Here is an 18,717-nt window from a genome sequence, read left to right on the forward strand (position 1 = left end):
GCTTGCTAACATAAGCTAACCCTAAACCAAATTTTTTCCCCTCTCATTTTCTCTTTCTTTTTATTGCAGCTTTATATTAAAAAAATACAGATTTGTCATCGAACCTGCATCCCTTACTTACAATAAAACCTTTCAACCGCTAAAACATATGCTTCAATTATGAAAGAATTTAGGAATCCTAATATGTTAACCCTGTCTTCAATAAATTTGAACGGCGGAATTAATCACAATTTTTATTTATTTATGGATGTCTACTTAAGTTTATGTTCTTGATTATGTCTTTAATTTTTTTTTAACCTTTAATTATCATCAATTTTTTAACCTTTAGTTATCAGCAATTTTTTTTTAATAAGTAAACAAAACAATGGGGTTCCAAAATTATTTAAAAAATATATAAAATATAAAATAAACACATAAGCAAATATAGAATAATTAGTCCATGAAATTCCTTATACTACTCTTATTGAAAATGCTCTTAGAATTTTTGTATTTTATTTTTTATTATTACATATTACACCTAATTAGACTCATGCACCGCATGGTCAAAATTCTAGTTATATAAATATTCTTCTTAGGATGATGATAGGTTGATACAAACCCTAAAAACTAAAAAGTCACCTTCACATGATGAAATAACGAATTAGTTTAATAGCAATAAAACATTAATCAACTAAAATTTACCTACCAATTTATTGGTGTTACTTGCATGTGATACCCTAAGACAATAACTGTGGTCCACTAAAATTCAACACCAAATTTTGTGAGCTCTCAATATTCTGAATGGTAGGAATCTCAATCTAAAGCATAAACTCTACAAAGACCAAAAATTCCTATTCATATTTTATTCATCCATATCATAAAACAATTCATATATTATCATCCTTACTGAAAAATCTCAAATTGAACTCTTTTGTCCTACTTTTTGTTCTTGCCTGTAAAACTAACAAAAAAAGACAAAAGCTCATACCATTGGAAAATAAAAGATAAAAATTTAAAAAAGTAAAAAGTGGCGTCAAAGGCATAAAAATAGGATTTGAAAAGTGTAAATATTTTTTCAAAAAGAAAGAATATTCGAATAAGATAAAAAGGACCCGAATTCTATGGGCTTGGTTTAGAAAATTACTAGAAGATTAATTAAAAAAAAATTAATTAATTGATTAACAAGTCATTGTTTTGAAAAAATTGAAAAAACAAAGAAAAAAATTAGGTAGGTTTCTGAAGTTGGTTGTTGTTTAGGTACAACATATAAAGAGTAGGGTATCCAACACTCAAAAAAAAAACATAACATAAACGTTACACTACACTCTCCTAGTAGAACTTAGTATCTATCGCCAACAACAACAACAAAAAACAACCCTTGTATTTTGTTTTTGTTTCTCTCTCACTACCATGGATTCTGATTATGGTATTCCAAGAGAACTCTCAGATCTTCAAAAGCTTAGATCTTTATATCAACCTGAACTACCACCTTGTCTACAAGTGAGTAATTACTAAAAAAGTTTATGTTTTTGTGTGATTTAGATCTTGGGGTTTAATGGGTTTTGACAAAGTTTTGATTTTTGATATGGGTTTTGAATTTGAATGACATGGGGTTGACTTGTTTTTTTTTGTTGTTTTTGTTTTAAGATTTATAAAGTTTTGATTTTTGGTTTGTTTTTTATTTGGGTGATGAATTTGAATTAATGGGGTTGATTAATTTGGTTACTATTTTTGGTGATGCAGGGTACAACTGTTAGGGTTGAATTTGGTGATGCAACCACAACTGCTGACCCTTCTGATGAACCTTCTATAAGTAGATCTTTCCCTAATACCTATGGACACCCTTTGGCTCATTTTCTTAGGGCTACTGCTAAAGTTCCTGATGCTCAGATCATAACTGAACACCCTCCTATTAGGTTAGTTTTTGTTTTGTTTTGTTGATTTTTCCTATGCATTGTTGTGAATCTGTTTGATTTGTTTGGTTTGATTTGATTTGAATCTAACAAGTTTTGTTGTTGTTTTAGGGTTGGAATTGTTTTTTGTGGAAGACAATCTCCCGGTGGACACAATGTTATTTGGGGTCTTCACTCTGCTCTCAAGATTCACAATCCTAACAGTGTTTTGCTTGGATTTCTTGGTAATTTGCATGACCGATCTTAACTTCAATTTTTGATTACTTTGATGGATATCCCTTTATCTTATAATATGCAATGTACTGTATTGGCGTATTTAGATTTGTTCCGATCAAACTTCTCGTGCTCGAAGACTAAATTTACCATGATTTTTTTTTTTAAAAACTATGTATGTTTGGATTGGCGGTGAGTTTGACAGCAGTGAATCATTGTGATTTTGGCTAAAGCTACACTTTAGAGCTTCAACAAATTCACTGTGAAACTCACTGTGGTTCCTAATGTGCACAAACGGGAGAATTTTGCTAACCCACGGCATCACTGTGTTAATTATATTGACAGTGAAATACATATATTTGCTAGAAAACCGACTAACTAGGTCTTCATGATCATTTTTCTTTTCTCCAGGTGGTTCAGATGGTCTATTTGCTCAGAAAACATTGGAGATAACTGAAGATGTTCTCTCCACATACAAAAATCAAGGTTGATTGTGGCAAAATAAGTCATTGTTATGTTTAGTCAATCAGTTATCTCTCGATACTTTTTTAACTCTTTTTAATCGTACTGTTGCTGTTCTTTGTTAGGTGGTTATGATTTGCTCGGACGGACGAAAGATCAAATTAGGACCACAGAACAAGTTAATGCTGCACTTGCTACATGCACCAATTTGAAACTTGATGGTCTTGTCATCATTGGAGGTATACATCTTAGTTCTTTCTCGATCATCACGTATGGTTACAGTCACATCTTTAAAGGTGTTTCTAAATGCTAAGTTGTATTTTATTTCAGGTGTGACATCAAACACAGATGCTGCACAACTTGCAGAAACATTTGCTGTTGCAAAATGCCCCACAAAGGTATGTTACCAATCATTATGGGAATATCTTATTACCATAGTTATAATATGATGTATTAATTTATCTGTTTTACCTTATATTATATTGTACAATCTTCAGTAATAATTTACTGATCATTTTTGTGGGATTCTACAGGTGGTTGGTGTTCCTGTGACTTTGAATGGAGATCTTAAAAACCAGTTTGTGGAAACAAATGTTGGTTTTGATACAATTTGTAAGGTATTTTTCTATCAGGATGAGAACTCTTGTTTAAACATTATTCAATTAACATGGGATCGAGCTCAATATATTTGGTCTACCTTATGCTTCATATAGAAAATTGGATGTTACTGTGAAGCTGATTACGTGTTTTTTTGTGTTTACTTAGGTGAATTCTCAGCTCATCAGCAATGTCTGCATTGATGCTCTCTCGGCAGAGAAGGTATGGAGTCTAACATCCTTGCGAATACATATGAACACATTTTATTTTGATTTTTGAAGTACCTTTTCTGATTAAGTTTTCTTTTGCTAGTATTACTATTTCATTCGTCTTATGGGACGCAAGGCATCACACGTTGCTTTGGAATGCACTCTTCAGTCACATCCAAACATGGTATGTATTACTGTTCATTTATTTCTGACTGATTGTGGCATTGCGCTATTGTTTGATGCTGACAAACTATTCTTTACTATTGCTCTATGCAGGTAATTCTTGGCGAGGAGGTTGCTCAATCAAAGCTTACCCTTTTTGAAATTTCACGAAAGATTTCTGATGCAGTTCAAGCTAGAGCAGAACAAGGTTTGAATTTTCTGAATTTCATCTTCCCCGTCTTCAAATTTTATTTTTTTTGGTTTTTTGAGATCTGACTTCACATTCCTATGTTTTTGCTTAGACAAATATCACGGAGTAATTCTCATTCCAGAAGGTCTGATTGAGAGCATTCCTGAAGTGTATGCACTTTTGAAGGTAAACCTTCTTCCTCAACAGTATGCTATCATCCGATTTCAAAACAATATGAAACTTTTGAATATTACGAGTATTCATTGATGTATATTTCTTAAAACCATTTGAGGCTGTTGAAGCTTCAGAAAGTGAGCGTTTAATTAAGTGCTCATTGTCTTAGTGTTTATGTATAAGCTACTTCTAAAATAAAAGATAAAATAAAGTCATACTGCTATCGTATAAGCTATAAGTTGTTTCCATAAGCTATCATGGAAAGCTTATGGTAATAAGCTGAAAGAAGCTTCTGGATATGTTATAAGCTTAACACAGTTTCTCACAAATGCTTATGCTAGTAGATAAGCTCAAATAAGCCAATCCAAATAGCTTATTAAAAAAAAACCAATCCAAATAGGGCCCTTTGTCATTGATATTAGCTGTTGGCAGTATAGTATTGTTTTGTCTATTATGAAGATGATAAAGGATGAAACCTAATCCATTCTTTTCGTATCGTCTATTATGAAGATGATAAAGGATGAAACCTAATCCATTCTTTTCGTAAAATCTTTCGTTTCTCAGGAAATTCATGGTTTACTCCGACAAGGTGTTGAAGCTGAAAAGATATCTCATCAGCTTTCACCATGGGCTTCTGCTTTATTCGAATTTCTACCACCATTTATTAGGAGACAGGTATACTAGTTTTTATTTATGAAATCTGTCCTCGAGTCAAGTTTGTTCTAAAGAGCACAGCAGATAATCTAACCGTGAACTTTCATTGTTGCAGCTGCTCCTTTACCCCGAGTCAGATGACTCAGCACAGTTGTCTCAGGTAATAATCATCAGATTATTTGCTGTTCATATGAATTGCTTGAATTTCAGTTCCTTCATTCATGTCTTTGTTCTCTCTTCTTTGCAATGCGTTGCAGATCGAGACTGAGAAACTTCTTGCATACCTTGTGGAAGTAGAGATAAACAAGCGTCAGAAAGAAGGCATTTACAAGGGAAAGAAATTCAATGCGATTTGCCACTTTTTTGGATATCAAGCTCGAGGATCCCTTCCATCAAAGTTTGACTGTGACTATGCATATGTATGCCGATTTAGTTGCCTTGGATTAGCATATGTTAAAATTAGCATCAATGTTTGATTCTCTTGTAGTAACTTGTTGATATTATTGCAGGTTCTTGGACACGTCTGCTACCATATACTGGCTGCTGGTTTGAATGGATACATGGCAACTTTAACTAACTTGAAGAATCCTGTAAACAAGTGGAAATGCGGCGCTGCTCCAATTTCAGTATGTTTCTCTCTTTTTCGTATTTTTTTGCTTATCTCCAATGTTTAATGGTGTTATTCATGATGGTATTATATAATAAATCAACTTTGTTGATGTTAGAGATTTTTTTTATAGTTGTGTTTTTGCAATGAACTTAGGCTATGATGACGGTGAGTCGCTGGTCTCCAAATCCTGGAGCCACATCAATCGGAAAACCTGCTATCCATCCAGCTACTGTGGATTTGAGAGGCAAAGCTTATGAGTAAGACTTCTTGTCATGTCTTATGTATATATTATTATGCTTGCATGTGAAATAAAAGGCGTAACTATTTACAACTCATATTGACCGGTTAGTTTATATACTTCGGCCCTGTTTGGATGAACAACTTACTTAAGCGATTATTATATAAGTGGTTATCTGTAAGCTATTTCTATAACAAAAGATAAAATAAAACTATTTTAATACAATCCATTAGTTGTTCTCACAAGCTATTATGGAGAGCTTATGGAATTAAGTTGAAAACAACTTATTGACATTTTATAAGCTATGTTATAAGCCGCCTTCGTAAGTTTTCCCAAACAGTCTCAAAAGTGCTTATGCCAGTAGATAAACTCCAAATCAAGTCCAAACGTGCTCTTTGATTTATCGTTTATACTTCATTCATACTTGCTCCTTTCCTCTCTATAATATGCACACTTTTGTTTTTCTCTAAAATTTCCTAGTCATATTTCTTGGTCGTTAGGGTACTGATGCATGTTATTGATTGCAGGCTGTTGCGTAAAAATGCGACAAGCTTTCTCATGGACGATATTTATAGAAATCCAGGTCCACTTCAGTTTGATGGTCCTGGTGCAGATGCCAAGCCGATAACACTTAATGTCGAAGACCAGGACTACATGGGTCGCATTAAGAAACTTCAGGAGTACCTTGAACAGGTCTTTACAAACAGCGATTCAATTGTATCTTAGCATAATGTTACTGTTATATCTATGTTTCTTATCGAAATTTTTCCTTGTTTCTAGGTACGAACCCTTGTAAAGCCAGGGTGTCCTCAAGAGGTTCTGAAAGCGGCTTTGAGTGTGATGGGGTCCGTTACCGAAGTTTTAACTGCCATGTCATCATCTGCCGGCAACGTATCATCTCTCTAAGTGTGACTCATGAAAGTTGTATTCTTTATCGGAATCTTTTGGCATAACATTTTTGTTTTTTTGTTTTGAACATCTAGCCGTCTAAGTAGTTAATGGTTGAGAAATAAAGTATTAGAGGAGACATGATGCATGTCGACATGGGATTTGTTAGATTACTTTATTCAAAGTTTTGGTTCCATCCATTTTTATATATAATAACTAAGTGATGAGTGATTATTTAGTGCCATTTGACAAAATATTGTGTGCATGAGTTGAGTGTATTTGATCATAATCTTACTTTTTGTTTACATTAAGCCTTTGTTTATTTTTGTTGAGTTCATAGTTTGAGGTATAATATGAGATTTGAAACTTTGAAAGAGTGTTTAATTATGAACATGGTTTTCTTGAATGAAGTTTCAACCATAATAGTATTCAAATACAGGGATAAAAACTAGAATGTGGTATTAAAAACCATGGATAGCGTGTTGTGCATTTTTCTAAAGGTAGGAAGAAAAAAATAGTTACAAGTGCAATGATTCAATGTGCATATTTCAATGTTTTAGTGCTGATGATGGTGGTCAATTACTAATAATTAAATTATTTTCAAAGTGCTTATTCACTTTTAGGCTAAATGGTGTATGACTTAGTCTCGTTCTACAAATCACTTTTTAGATCATCATTGAATTGAATAATTGATATATCTGGTCAAATTAGGTCAAATATATCAAACATAATATTGGAACCTTAGCCATTATAAGAGCAACTTTAAAATTGGTTTTGGGAGAAGTTTAAATGAATCATATACCAATTTGATCCTTTACTCTAATCTCGCATCATATTCCAAAGGAAGCCACACATTTCTCATCCTAGCTAGCTAGATTACATGAAGAATTTGGAAAGAAACAACTTGTTAGCATATGTTCTCAATGAAACTGACATTACTTGGCATATGCTCTTTCTTGTACACCACTTAATTACTGAATCATAATACACAAGTATATACTTTTTTGACAAAATAATATACAAGTATTTAATAAAAAGAGAGGCATTGGGAAAAACTATAAAATTATACGATAATTAAAGGTTCAACAAAATCAACTCGATTAAAAAGCAAGAACTTCCCAATTATTTAAATAACTCAACTACATTTTTTAAATATTTATACAACTCATCAAAAACTCTCAAATGTTTTTGAAAGTATAGTTTAATTTATTGTTTTTCATTGATTCAATGCCACCAAATCCAATTAGAAATGTTCATATGACTCACACAAACAAATCGGAAACCATGAAGAAACAAAGAAAAACAAGTGATGTTCATGCTCTAAATATCTGTACAAATGTTATTTGAGTCTTGAGGTCTGTCCTAACTCTGATGAACACCATAATCCAAGTCACCTTACTCTTGGAAATGGTTTCCGGTAAAGAAAAGGATCAGTCTAAACTTATTCTCATATTCGCATGCAATTTGAGTGAATAAATTTTATTTTCTTGAGAAGAAAATTCTATTTATTTTTTATATTTTATTTATTAAAAATAACAATAAAAACAAAAAACAAACCAAAATGATGAGATTTTAATCCAAAGCCCAATCCACTTTCTTTTGAAGAGGCCCATTCATTATTCATTAAAAAAAAAGTTTTCTCTCCCGACCTCCGTGTTTCTTTTATACGTCCTGAATTTTCAATTTTGTCCTTTCAAAAAATTTCGGTTAGAAACCGAAATTTTTTTGTCTTGAAAATAAATTTCAATTTCTAAAAATCAAAATTTATTCTGAATTTGCATTAGAAAAAATTCGATTTATACGAACCGAATATTTCTGCAAGAGTAAAATTAAAATATTGGGAGTATAAAATACTCACGGCTACGGAGAGAAAACATCTTAAAAAAAAAAATAAACATCCGAACAAACCAACAAACGCAGATAACTGCCCGGAAAGCGTTACCGGAGTTGATCGTCGGCCACCGTAGACCGCAGTTAACATCAATGGCAGATAATGATCGAGAGTTAGCAATGCCAAGAGACGCAAAGATTTTGAAAAATTTGTTGAAATCAATGGGAGTGGAAGATCATGAACCTTGTGTTATAAACAAGTTTCTAGAACTATGGTATCGTTATGTTGTTGATGTTTTAACAGATGCGCAAGATTATTCAGAACATGCGGGTAAATCTACAATTGATTGTGATGATGTTAAACTTGCTGTTCAATCTAAGGTTAACTCTAGTTTCTCTCAACCACCCCCTCGTGAGGTAATTCATATGATCATTAACTTAGCATTGTTAATGTTATTGTCCAAAGTTTAGATTTTGTTTCATGTCTAGAATAATGGAAAATTAATTGGATATTATTCGGTAGAATGGAATTTAGGCCTAACTTAATCCTACAAAACCAACGAAACATGAACACTCCTCACATTAGCCGTGTCGCGTGTCGGACAAGTGTCGGTTATGTCATTTTCTCAAAATTATTATCGGTGTTGAAGTGTTAGTGTCTGTGCTTCATAGAAGGTGAGGATTGCCCCCACTTGTAAACATATTTTCAGGCCATCTCTCAATCAATGTGAAACTCTTAACACACCACCTTGCGCCCAACACTATTGGGCTTGCTGCGCGGATATAAATGGTGGGTGACCAGATAGAGGAAACTTGATAATATGTTGTGTGACTGTGAAGAGGCTCCGATAACATCTTAGAATTGAGAGAGATTGCCCTCACTTGTAAACGTATTTTCAGGCCATCTTTCAACCAATATGGAACTCTTAACAATTATGTTATTTTTACTACGGAATTTAGTAGTGTTGTCAAATAGTGGATAAAGCGTCCGTTAGGCCTAGCTTAGCTGGCAATGGTGAGATTGTTAGGCTGGACATTTTATGTGGTTACCAGGATTCAAACCCGAGATCTTCTCTTTTGTGTGTATGAGTTTTCGGGTGGTGCTCGTCATTTCGTGTCCTGCAAAAATAATAATAATTGATACAGCCGCTTTAGAATGTTATAGTGTATTAGAATTTTAACAAAATGCTATTTAGTAAAAAGTGTTGTGATTATTGTTAAATAAGTGAATAACGGTTGTAGCAACACCATAGCACGATAGCGTAACAAAATTTGAACAAACTGATATTTTGTACTAAAGATTAGCATAAGGCTATTTTGTACTAAATAGGAGATATAATGGTGCTATAATGCTATATCATAGAGGAACTTAACAAACCATTATTGTTATGGAATACACGAGCATTATAGCAAAGCAGAATTTGAACAAACTGGTCTTTTAGGTTGTTTTGTTGAGTGTAAGATTGCAAGTGCCGATTTAGTATGAGAGGTTGGCTTGTATATCTAAAGATTAGAGTATGCTGCATCTGTAATTTGTGCAAAACTCACTAAAGGACTAAAATTTGTAGAATTCTGTAACGTTCTAAAATTAAAATGAATCATATGTTATATTAGATAAAGTAAAAGTTTCAGTTCCCATGCTACTGCTACATAGTCTTGAGCACTTGGTTTGTTTTTTCTTCATGTCTTCTTTCTCTTCTGTGGCTGTAGGCTATAGCTTTCTAGGCCCCCACTCTTATATTGTAGTATTACTACAAGCTAGCAGAAATTAGTTGTTTAGGAATTATGGCTGAGATTGTCATTTGGTTTGACAAGATTATGCGTTGAAGTTACAATTATCTAGAAAGTAGAAACCAATTGCTGAGTATCATTTTGTTGGTGCAGTAATAACCTTGTTAGGCAGTTTTTGATCTCAATATCTTGATCTCAAATTAACAGTTGTGATCAGTTAAAAGTTAAAACTGATTTTGTTATTATGTAATTTAAAGCGTTCGATCTAAAATTAACAGCCAAGATCATTTACTATGTGAAAACATGTGTTTTTCCCACCGTAGGGAATCCTTATCCATTCTCTTTTAGCAATAATAAGTTATCTTGAAAGATAATATGCTGAATGTGATCACTTTCCAGGTTCTTCTAGAGTTGGCTCATAATCGCAACAAGATACCATTGCCAAAGAATATTACTGGACCTGGTTTTTCTCTTCCACCTGATCAGGACACATTAATGTGTCCCAACTATCAATTTGCAATTCCAAACAAAAGGTCGGCTGAATCTATAGAAGATACAGAGGATGAAGAAACTGTCAATCCCAACCCTTCACAGGAAGAGCAGACAGATATGCAATTGAATCTTCATCATGAAAGAGTGTCATTTCCTCTAACCAAACGCCAAAAGGATTAATTTTACACCTCATTTGCTGCTAATGTTTAATTTAGTCTAGCTTGTAGCCTCATTTGTAATTGTTGCACTACAATGGTAGTAACACAAAAGGGATTGTGGTGTTAGTATTTCATTTTAGCTTGATTAGTTATTATCTTCCTCTGTACAATCTTGCCGAAATTCAGCTTCTAAAAGGGAATCAATTTATTATCTTCCTTAGTCTTGAAAAAAGGAAACTGTGTCTGTGATAGAACAGTTTAAAATTATAATAGAAATACAAACTCTTTTTTAAAAGCAATAGTGTTTGTACAATCCAAAGGGTTGTTACACCAAATACACCAAATTGTAGCTAACAAAATTAAGTATCTAATCTTATTGGTTTTCCTTCCTTTCAACAATTTTCCAAAGCTAACATAATGATGGACCGCTTCATAGTTGCTTTGATGTACAGCGCCTAACCATTTGAGCGCATAAGTTTGAGATTTGTCTGCAGGTAAAACATAGGCAAGTAACAGATTCTGGATAGCCATGACAGATTGCACAGCTGATATTAGTAGGATCACTAATCACGCCTCTGAACACTAGCACATCATGCGGAGGCAATCTGTCATGTCAAACAATAACCTCCAACCAAACACATCGATTTTTTATAGCACGCAGTCTTCCAAAGTTCGCGAAGGGCTGTTCTGAGTTCCGGTTCAGTAGTGCATGAATTAACACTATCTTGCAAACAATTATAACACGATTTGACAGTAAATGATTTGGAATCTGGCTCCAGCTATCAACACTTTACCAGAGTCGCTCCATCCATCCAACACTATCTGCAGATCCCGCAATTTCAAAGCTTCCACAACCCCACATTTCCAGCCCAAGACCAGTCCCAAACCCACTTATCTAAATGCCAAAAACCAGATTCTGCGATAGTCATTCTTCGATCAGATTTTGTCGCATAGAGATATAGAAATAATTCACAAAATGGCTCATCACCTAACCACTTGTCCCTCCAAAAATCAATTTCCTTTGCATTTCACAACTTGCAACTGATATTGTCAGTGAACTACCATCACTCAATCTTCTCTTATTGCTCTTTTGAGTGGAACTTACAAACTGCACCTCAATTGATAAATGAGAAAAAACTAATTAGATAATAAACTAGAATGGAAAACGTCACTGAAAATTAATAAAAGAAAGACATTGCTTTTCTATTCGACCTGACATTGCTTTTCTAAACAACCACATGCTTATGATCAAGATATCATGATAGTTTAGTGACAAATTTGGTGAAGATGAAAATAAAACAAATTTAGCATAATAAATAAAAGGATTGAATAAAACATTGAATAAGATGCAATGCATATTTGTTTATTTATTTATAACTTCAGTCAATATCCATATGCAACTCCTCTGTTCAGTTTGTCTAAAGAAAAATCTGAGTCAAGCATATTATAATTTAGATTGATCAGATACATTTGGTCTATATTATACATCAAATACATTATTTATTCAATAAATCTAAAAAAGTAAAGTGTTTCTAATAAACCGAAGGGACATTTTTAAAATAGAGCTGTACCGTATGGTTTATTAGAACCGAAGGGACATTTTTAAAATAGAGCTGTACCGTATGGCAATTCTGTCCACACTGTACAAACACGCTTGGTTTTTCGAACTATACTTCTTCATCAGAAAAAGAAGCCACTATCGATGATGCCTTAAGATTGTAAATCTTATGTGATAATTTAACAAATAAAGGCATGCTTAAAAAATAAAAAAAATTACACGAGCCATGTATTGGAGAGGGCCAAATTTGAATTCTGTAATTCTACCAGAGATTCCACCCCCTACCACATTCATTCTCCACAGTTCCACTGCTCCCAAATAGACATTTTTAATGTAGTAATCTGTTACAAACTGTTGAAAATTGTCAAAACTGAAAGCCAAGAAGCTGGAAATTACGGATCTGGATTGCCTGCGGTCTCAATCCACCGCAGACATGCAGTTGGATGAATCACCACCATTCGTACACAACCGACAGCCCGTACCATAAATACAACAAATCGCTATCAGTGGTCATGATCTTCCCACACCAGTCACTTTTCGGCTGCTGAGAATCAATTTTGGGAAATTGTATACTACATTATTGAGTTCCCAATATATCATCCAAAATCCGGATTGGTCCCATATGACCCAAGTTACTAAAGAAGCCTCGAACTAACACATTCCAAGTGGCAATATTGGGAAAGATTCCCTTTTTCAACATTTCATGAAGATACACGATAGCCTCTTCTGTGCCTAACCAATTACAGATACCCCACAAAACAATAGTATGTGTTATTATGTCTGCACAAAACTCCTTCTCAGCAGTAATATTGTCCAAAACTCGGATAGCAGTTCTAACCTTCCCCAACTTACAATATGCATTAACAGTTATATTAACCGTAATGTCATCTGGTTTTACCCCCTTTACCAACATTTTTCCCAAAAGCTGCAAAACCTGTTGATTCATTCCTTGAAAAGATAAACCATACATGATAGTGTTGTAAGTGACTAAATTCAATTCCACCTCTTTTTCTTCCAGCTCCCTTATAAGTCCACAAGCCTCTCTGAATGCATTGACCTTAAACAGACCATCCAATAACTCATTATACGTTCTGATATTAGGTAAACATTCATATTTCTCCATCTGATAAAGCACACTCATCGCCCATTCTACTCTTCCGCTACGACATAAGCCCTTGATAAAGTTGTTGAATGTAACAACAGTTGGCGGACAACCATCAGCAATCATACTATCAATAAGATCAAAAGCTTGATCGAACATAGACATCCGACAAAGGACATCCACCATGCAAGTATATGCCACAACATTTGGACGGCAGCCACAATTTATCATCTTGTTCCATACTTCACAAGCACTAATCAAATCCCCTGATTTCGCAAAACCATTTATGATAGTGCTATATGTAGTCACGTTTGGACGGACAAAATCTTTCTCCATCTGATTCCATACAGATATTACCTCATCCATATTCCCATTGGAGCAAAGACCATGTATGAGAGTGTTGTACGAGATGACATTTGGCCAAACTCCCTCTTGAATCATGAGATTCCACAAACCAAGAGCATCGCCGAGTCTCCCCCGCACAAAATAACCTTTTATCAAAGATGTAAATGTATGAACATTAGGGCCACATCCTCTCACAAACATTTGTCCAAAAACCGCAAGGGACAAATCAATGTTCCCCATATCAGAAAGGCAACTAATAACAGTCGAGTAACTAATAACATTCGGGTCAACGCCTTTATCCACCATCTCATTCATCAAATCAAACGCCTCCTTAATCCTATATTCTCTACACATTCCATGAATCAAAGCATTATAAACCGGCACTACAGGTTCAAATCTCAAAGCTAGCTCTTTCGCTTTATCCACTTCACCCGATTTACACATAGAAGAGATTATAGTAGTATAACTAACATCATCCGGAGGACAACCCTTATTAGACATTTCAACAAGCAACTTACATGCACCATCAACCTTCCCATTTTTACAAAGAGCCTTAAGAAGAATATTATAAGTAAAAACATTAGGTTCCAACCCTTCACCTTTCATGTTATTATAAAGAGGATTAATCATCTTAAACATGTTTTCACTAAGCAAAACATCCAAAACATGATTATATATCTTAACACTAGGTATACACCCAAATTCCCTAATCCTATAAAACATTTTCAAACATTGTTCACCCAACTTTGCTCTCCTATAAGAATTCATCACAATTATAAACAACTCTTCAGAACAAGGTACACTTTCCAGCTTCATCTGTTGTAAAAGATATTGAATACCATCCATTTCATTGTTTCTTCCAAGCTTTTCAATCATGGTTTTGTATGTTAGTTGGGTGTGTTTGAAAGTTCCTGAATTTACTAAAGATTTGAAGTATTCAAGTGATGAAACAATATCAGGTTCATGTTTCAATACTTTGATAACATGGGATTCAACAACATAGGATTCTGGAACAGGGTTGTTGGGTTTGTCAGGATTTGGAATTGGGTTTGTGTTTAGAACAAATGGGATTGGAGATTTGCGTGTTTTCAATAATAAGGAACAACCTTCTTTCAAATACATTGCTATGTTTTGGTGAAAATTGAAAAAAAGGTTTGAACTTTAGAACAAAGAAGGTTAAACTTGAAACAATGTCTTTTGTTCTGTTTCACTCCCATGCGCTTGAGAAAGGAAAAGAGGTTCTCTCAAATAGATTTCTTTTGTTTAGTTTCACTTTGACCCTTTAAATTTTTATTTTTTTCACTTTAGTCCCTAGATGATTTAGTTTCTTTAAGTTTTTTTTGGTTTCATTTTGATTTTTAAGTTGTGAATTTTGAACACTTTGGTTCCTTAAATTACAATTGATAAGAATTTTGGTCTCTAATAGAAGGACTAAATTGTCTAAACTTTGTAACTTAAAGGATCAAAATGTCCATCATTCATAATTTAAGGGACTAAAATGAAATAAAAAAAACTTAAAGGACTAAATTGTAACTTAAGGGACTAAAATAAAACAAAAAAACTTATAGAATCAAATTGAAACCTAAAATTAAGTTAAGAGACCAAAATATAATTTAACCTAATAAATATTTGTGAACATCTTTTCTTCTTTTTTTTTTTAATTTTTAATTTCAATTTATTATTTAGTTGTTGATAGTATAAAATTAAGCTTATTATACGTTGGTATCTATATGATCCTAAATGTTGATAGGAGTAGTATCGGTAATCCAAGTGTCTTAGGCTTCAGAGATTTGATTCAGAACTCTGACGGGGTGTGAGTTCATAGTTTTGCTGGAAATAAAGGATTTTCGAATATCCTTCATGCAGAATTATTGGCCATGCACCATGGATTAGTTTTGGCGTGGGAGCTTGAAATTAAGGATTTGTGGTGCTATTCTGACTTGAAAACCGTTATCAAGCTGTTATTTGATCATGTTAATGAATGACACCACTATGCAGCGATTATCTATAATATAAATGATCTCCTTTCTAGAGACTGAAGAGTCTGACCGATACATACTCTATGGGAGAGAAACGCTTGTGCAGAATACTTAGCTAAAAAAACATGAAAATGATGATTATCTTTTATGTTATTAATATTATTTTCTATCTGTCAGTTATATATATATATTGTATGACTATTAGAATATGAATATTTTGGTTCTCGTGAAAATAACTTAGTTGGTAGAGACATTGTATTATATATATAGGGGTCGATGTTCGAACCCAGTTTTCCATATTTATTTATCTTAAGGAGTGAATTTTTAGCCACGAAACCATTTGACAAAAAAAAAAAAAACTAAATAACTCGACTAATATGGATGACTATTTTTTATAATATTAATGTTATTTGTAACTTGAATGAATGATGATTATTCTCTTACCCAAAAAAAATGATGATTATTATTTTTCATTTGTTTTTTATTAAAGGATCGATTTTTAATATTTGGACACCCGGCCTCGAAATAGTCGGGACATGCTTTATTATAGATAGTTAGTTGGAGGTATAGTCAGATAAATCTCTTCTCCTCCCTTCCTATTTCTAGTTTGATGCTTTCATCAAACATACATCGTGGTTGATTCATTTTAATCAATAGAAATTGCTTCTCTCTAATCTCTCCTTACTTTCATGAATGACATGTTTAACAACCAATTTCCATGCTTGAGAAAAATAAACATGAATTATAAGTTAATGAGAACTTTGCTAAACTTGTAGTCCCTACTCATTCGTCCAAAAAAAAAGTTATTAGATTGATGTTAGGGAGTACATCTATTATTGCTCAATGAAATATGATAGAAAAGTTAAATCATATTTTTTTTTTGACCTAATAAAAGTTAAAGGCTTAAATGCAGTTTTACCTTCCTATTTTGATTAAATCGGAATTTTACCCCCCTCCCGTTTTAAAACGCAGACTTTTACCCCCTGTTTTATAATTTTTGGATTTTGTCCCCCCTAAAATTCTGCTTTCGAGTCACAACTTCAAAGCGTCACACACAACACAATTTGGATCAATAATTCACCAAACGTATACCGAAATAACCGTAATCGAGTTATCTTTCCACATAATCAAACCTCACTAAATTTGGAGTTACAAAGAGAGATTAATTACCGTTTTAGTGAAGGTGTGTCCGCCAAAATTCTGCACAAAATCTGCTTTCGAGTCACAACTTCAAAACTTCGCACAGAATTCCATTTGAATCCATAATTCACCAAAATGGTACCGAAATGACTGAAATCGAGTTAGTTTTCCACAGAATCAAACTCCACTAAATTTGGAGTTACAGAGAGAGTTTAATTATCATTTTAGTGAAGATCTCTCCAAATCAATTATTGTATGGAACTACTACTGGTATTTTTTTCATGTCTCTCACCCTGTACCTCATTTTCCAATAGTATTTACATGTCCGGAAAGCTAACGAAATTACCCTTGTTGTCATTTAAATTTCGTCAAATTTGGAGTTACGATGTATTTGGTAGACGATGTTGAATTTGAAGGTCATAAGTAGATTTCTGCAAAATTAGTAATTGGACAGACCTTTACTAAAACGGTAATTAATCTTTCTTTGTAACTCCAAACTTAGTGGGGTTTGATTCTGTGGAAATCTAACTCGATTATGGTCATTTCGGTATTCATTTGGTGAATTATTGATCCATATTGAGTTGTGTGCGAAGGTTTGAAGTTGTGACTCGAAAGCAGATTTTGTGCAGAATTTTGGGGGACATACTTTCACTAAAACGGTAATTAATCTCTTTTTATAACTCCAAATTTAGTGGAGTTTGATTCTGTGAAAAACTAACTCGATTACGGTCATTTCGATATCCATTTGGTGAATTATTGATCCAAATAGAGTTGTGTGCGAATCTTTGAATTTGTGACTCGAAAGCAGAATTTTATAGGGGGGGGGCAAAATCCAAAAAATTATAAAACAGGGGGTAAAAGTCCGTGTTTTAAAACAGGGGGGATAAAATTCCGATTTAATCAAAACAAGGGGGAAAAACTGCATTTAAGCCAAAGTTAAATCATTGGCAATTGAGATACTGAGATTGATAAAGATCCAACTCGCAAGTTAAAACCTAAAACCATAATATGCCGATTGATGGCAATCTCTTTTGGATTTGCTAATGTTGGTCATTATCTAAAGATATTCATTTTTTTTTAATGACAAATTATTATGTTAGTTTTTTATACGAGAACTTAGGAAACATATCCAGTGCAGTCAAAATGCACGCGGTCAGTACATACAAACCGTTCAATTTTGATGAGACGATTAAGATTTTAAGTTCATATATTAGTTAGTTTTTTAAATATAAAACTGAGTTTTAAATCTGACCGTCCGATCTGTTATTGAACGGCTCTGATGTGCCTGAATGCAGTGCTGTCAGAAATCTCTGAATGCAGCGCAGTCAGAAAACTCTGACTGCACTCAAACCTGGTCCCAGAACTTAACCTTGGACCTCCAACTCTTTTCACATTTAGCTAATTAGTTCAATCGGTTGAACTACTCATTCCACCATAGACATATTCATTTTAAAATCATTGTAATAGTATAAATTGTTCCGACTCTTTAACCAATGCAAAGTTACATATCATCTAACTCTTCGATCATGTTAATCAATTTCATTTGACTGTTAGCACAAAAATCTCAACAGCAACACAATGCCAAACACCATGTCAGTGATGAAATTGTTCCATGCACTAAGTATATGAATTTATAATTATACTCTTATAGATGTGAATTTGTGAATTTTGTAGGATCTAACAATAAGTGATCTTATTAATGAAACAACAACTAGTACCATAAAGAAGCGGTCATAAACTGGATAGTCTTGACCAATTTGAAAGATTGTAGTAGAAAAAATTGAATTTTTGGTTTTTTTATCAAGTAAGGGAAACTCAATGGAATTCATAATTGTCTCAATATTTTGTTTAATTGTCTAAATATTCTAAAATTAAGACCATTCTAATGCTCCCTTGCGCCATGCATAAATTGAACCAACAAATTAGGATAAACACGAAGATGAAAGCTTCTATTTTATGATGCTATGATTTACTATTTTCCTATACATGGCATAGAATTGAACCACTTCCATGTTTACAATATATATCTTGAATTAAAAAAATATAAAAGAAAAAAAATACCCTTCTGCACAATTATAAAACAATACATGATA

At 33.4% G+C, this 18,717-nt stretch overlaps 3 protein-coding genes across 5 annotated transcripts; 2 read left to right on the forward strand and 1 right to left on the reverse strand.

Moving 5' to 3' along the window:
- The first annotated feature begins 1,189 nt into the window (after positions 1 to 1,189).
- Positions 1,190 to 6,543, forward strand: LOC123884861 (pyrophosphate--fructose 6-phosphate 1-phosphotransferase subunit alpha). Its single transcript, XM_045934096.1, has 18 exons — positions 1,190 to 1,479; positions 1,723 to 1,895; positions 2,004 to 2,116; positions 2,517 to 2,591; positions 2,693 to 2,806; positions 2,898 to 2,965; positions 3,101 to 3,184; positions 3,333 to 3,386; positions 3,477 to 3,557; positions 3,650 to 3,743; positions 3,838 to 3,911; positions 4,464 to 4,574; positions 4,669 to 4,713; positions 4,811 to 4,972; positions 5,063 to 5,179; positions 5,317 to 5,420; positions 5,929 to 6,094; positions 6,182 to 6,543. Exons 1-18 carry the CDS (start codon positions 1,390 to 1,392, stop codon positions 6,305 to 6,307), a joined length of 1,851 nt encoding a protein of 616 aa, XP_045790052.1. The 5' UTR covers positions 1,190 to 1,389; the 3' UTR covers positions 6,308 to 6,543.
- A 1,623-nt stretch (positions 6,544 to 8,166) lies between these two features.
- Positions 8,167 to 10,713, forward strand: LOC123884889 (transcription initiation factor TFIID subunit 9-like). The gene is made up of 2 exons (XM_045934116.1): positions 8,167 to 8,536; positions 10,250 to 10,713. Exons 1-2 carry the CDS (start codon positions 8,273 to 8,275, stop codon positions 10,520 to 10,522), a joined length of 537 nt encoding a protein of 178 aa, XP_045790072.1. The 5' UTR covers positions 8,167 to 8,272; the 3' UTR covers positions 10,523 to 10,713.
- On the reverse strand, positions 10,693 to 14,728 carry LOC123884867 (pentatricopeptide repeat-containing protein At3g48810). 3 transcript variants are annotated; one of them, XM_045934110.1, is made up of 3 exons: positions 12,278 to 14,704; positions 11,489 to 11,608; positions 10,782 to 11,416 (listed from the first exon to the last, which is right to left on the reverse strand). In XM_045934110.1, exon 1 carries the CDS (start codon positions 14,625 to 14,627, stop codon positions 12,636 to 12,638), a length of 1,992 nt encoding a protein of 663 aa, XP_045790066.1. In that variant the 5' UTR covers positions 14,628 to 14,704; the 3' UTR covers positions 10,782 to 11,416; positions 11,489 to 11,608; positions 12,278 to 12,635. The 3 variants fall into 3 exon arrangements, with proteins under 3 accessions (XP_045790064.1, XP_045790062.1, XP_045790066.1); XM_045934108.1 differs by having other exon boundaries at positions 10,693 to 11,608; positions 12,278 to 14,728; XM_045934106.1 differs by having other exon boundaries at positions 10,773 to 11,608; positions 12,344 to 14,704.
- Positions 14,729 to 18,717: the final 3,989 nt, after the last annotated feature.

Source organism: Trifolium pratense, linkage group LG1 (genome assembly GCF_020283565.1).
Source record: "Trifolium pratense cultivar HEN17-A07 linkage group LG1, ARS_RC_1.1, whole genome shotgun sequence".
NCBI lineage: Eukaryota > Viridiplantae > Streptophyta > Magnoliopsida > Fabales > Fabaceae > Trifolium > Trifolium pratense.

Excerpts from the sequence above, each read along its gene's own strand:
- LOC123884861 (XM_045934096.1), top strand. The coding sequence starts at position 1,390 with ATGGATTCTGATTATGGTATTCCAAGAGAACTCTCAGATCTTCAAAAG. Across the intron at positions 1,480-1,722 it reads AACTACCACCTTGTCTACAA|GGTACAACTGTTAGGGTTGA; the intron begins GTGAGTAATTAC and ends TTGGTGATGCAG. Across the intron at positions 4,714-4,810 it reads ACTCAGCACAGTTGTCTCAG|ATCGAGACTGAGAAACTTCT; the intron begins GTAATAATCATC and ends AATGCGTTGCAG.
- LOC123884889 (XM_045934116.1), top strand. The coding sequence starts at position 8,273 with ATGGCAGATAATGATCGAGAGTTAGCAATGCCAAGAGACGCAAAGATT. Across the intron at positions 8,537-10,249 it reads CTCAACCACCCCCTCGTGAG|GTTCTTCTAGAGTTGGCTCA; the intron begins GTAATTCATATG and ends ATCACTTTCCAG.
- LOC123884867 (XM_045934108.1), bottom strand. The coding sequence starts at position 14,627 with ATGTATTTGAAAGAAGGTTGTTCCTTATTATTGAAAACACGCAAATCT.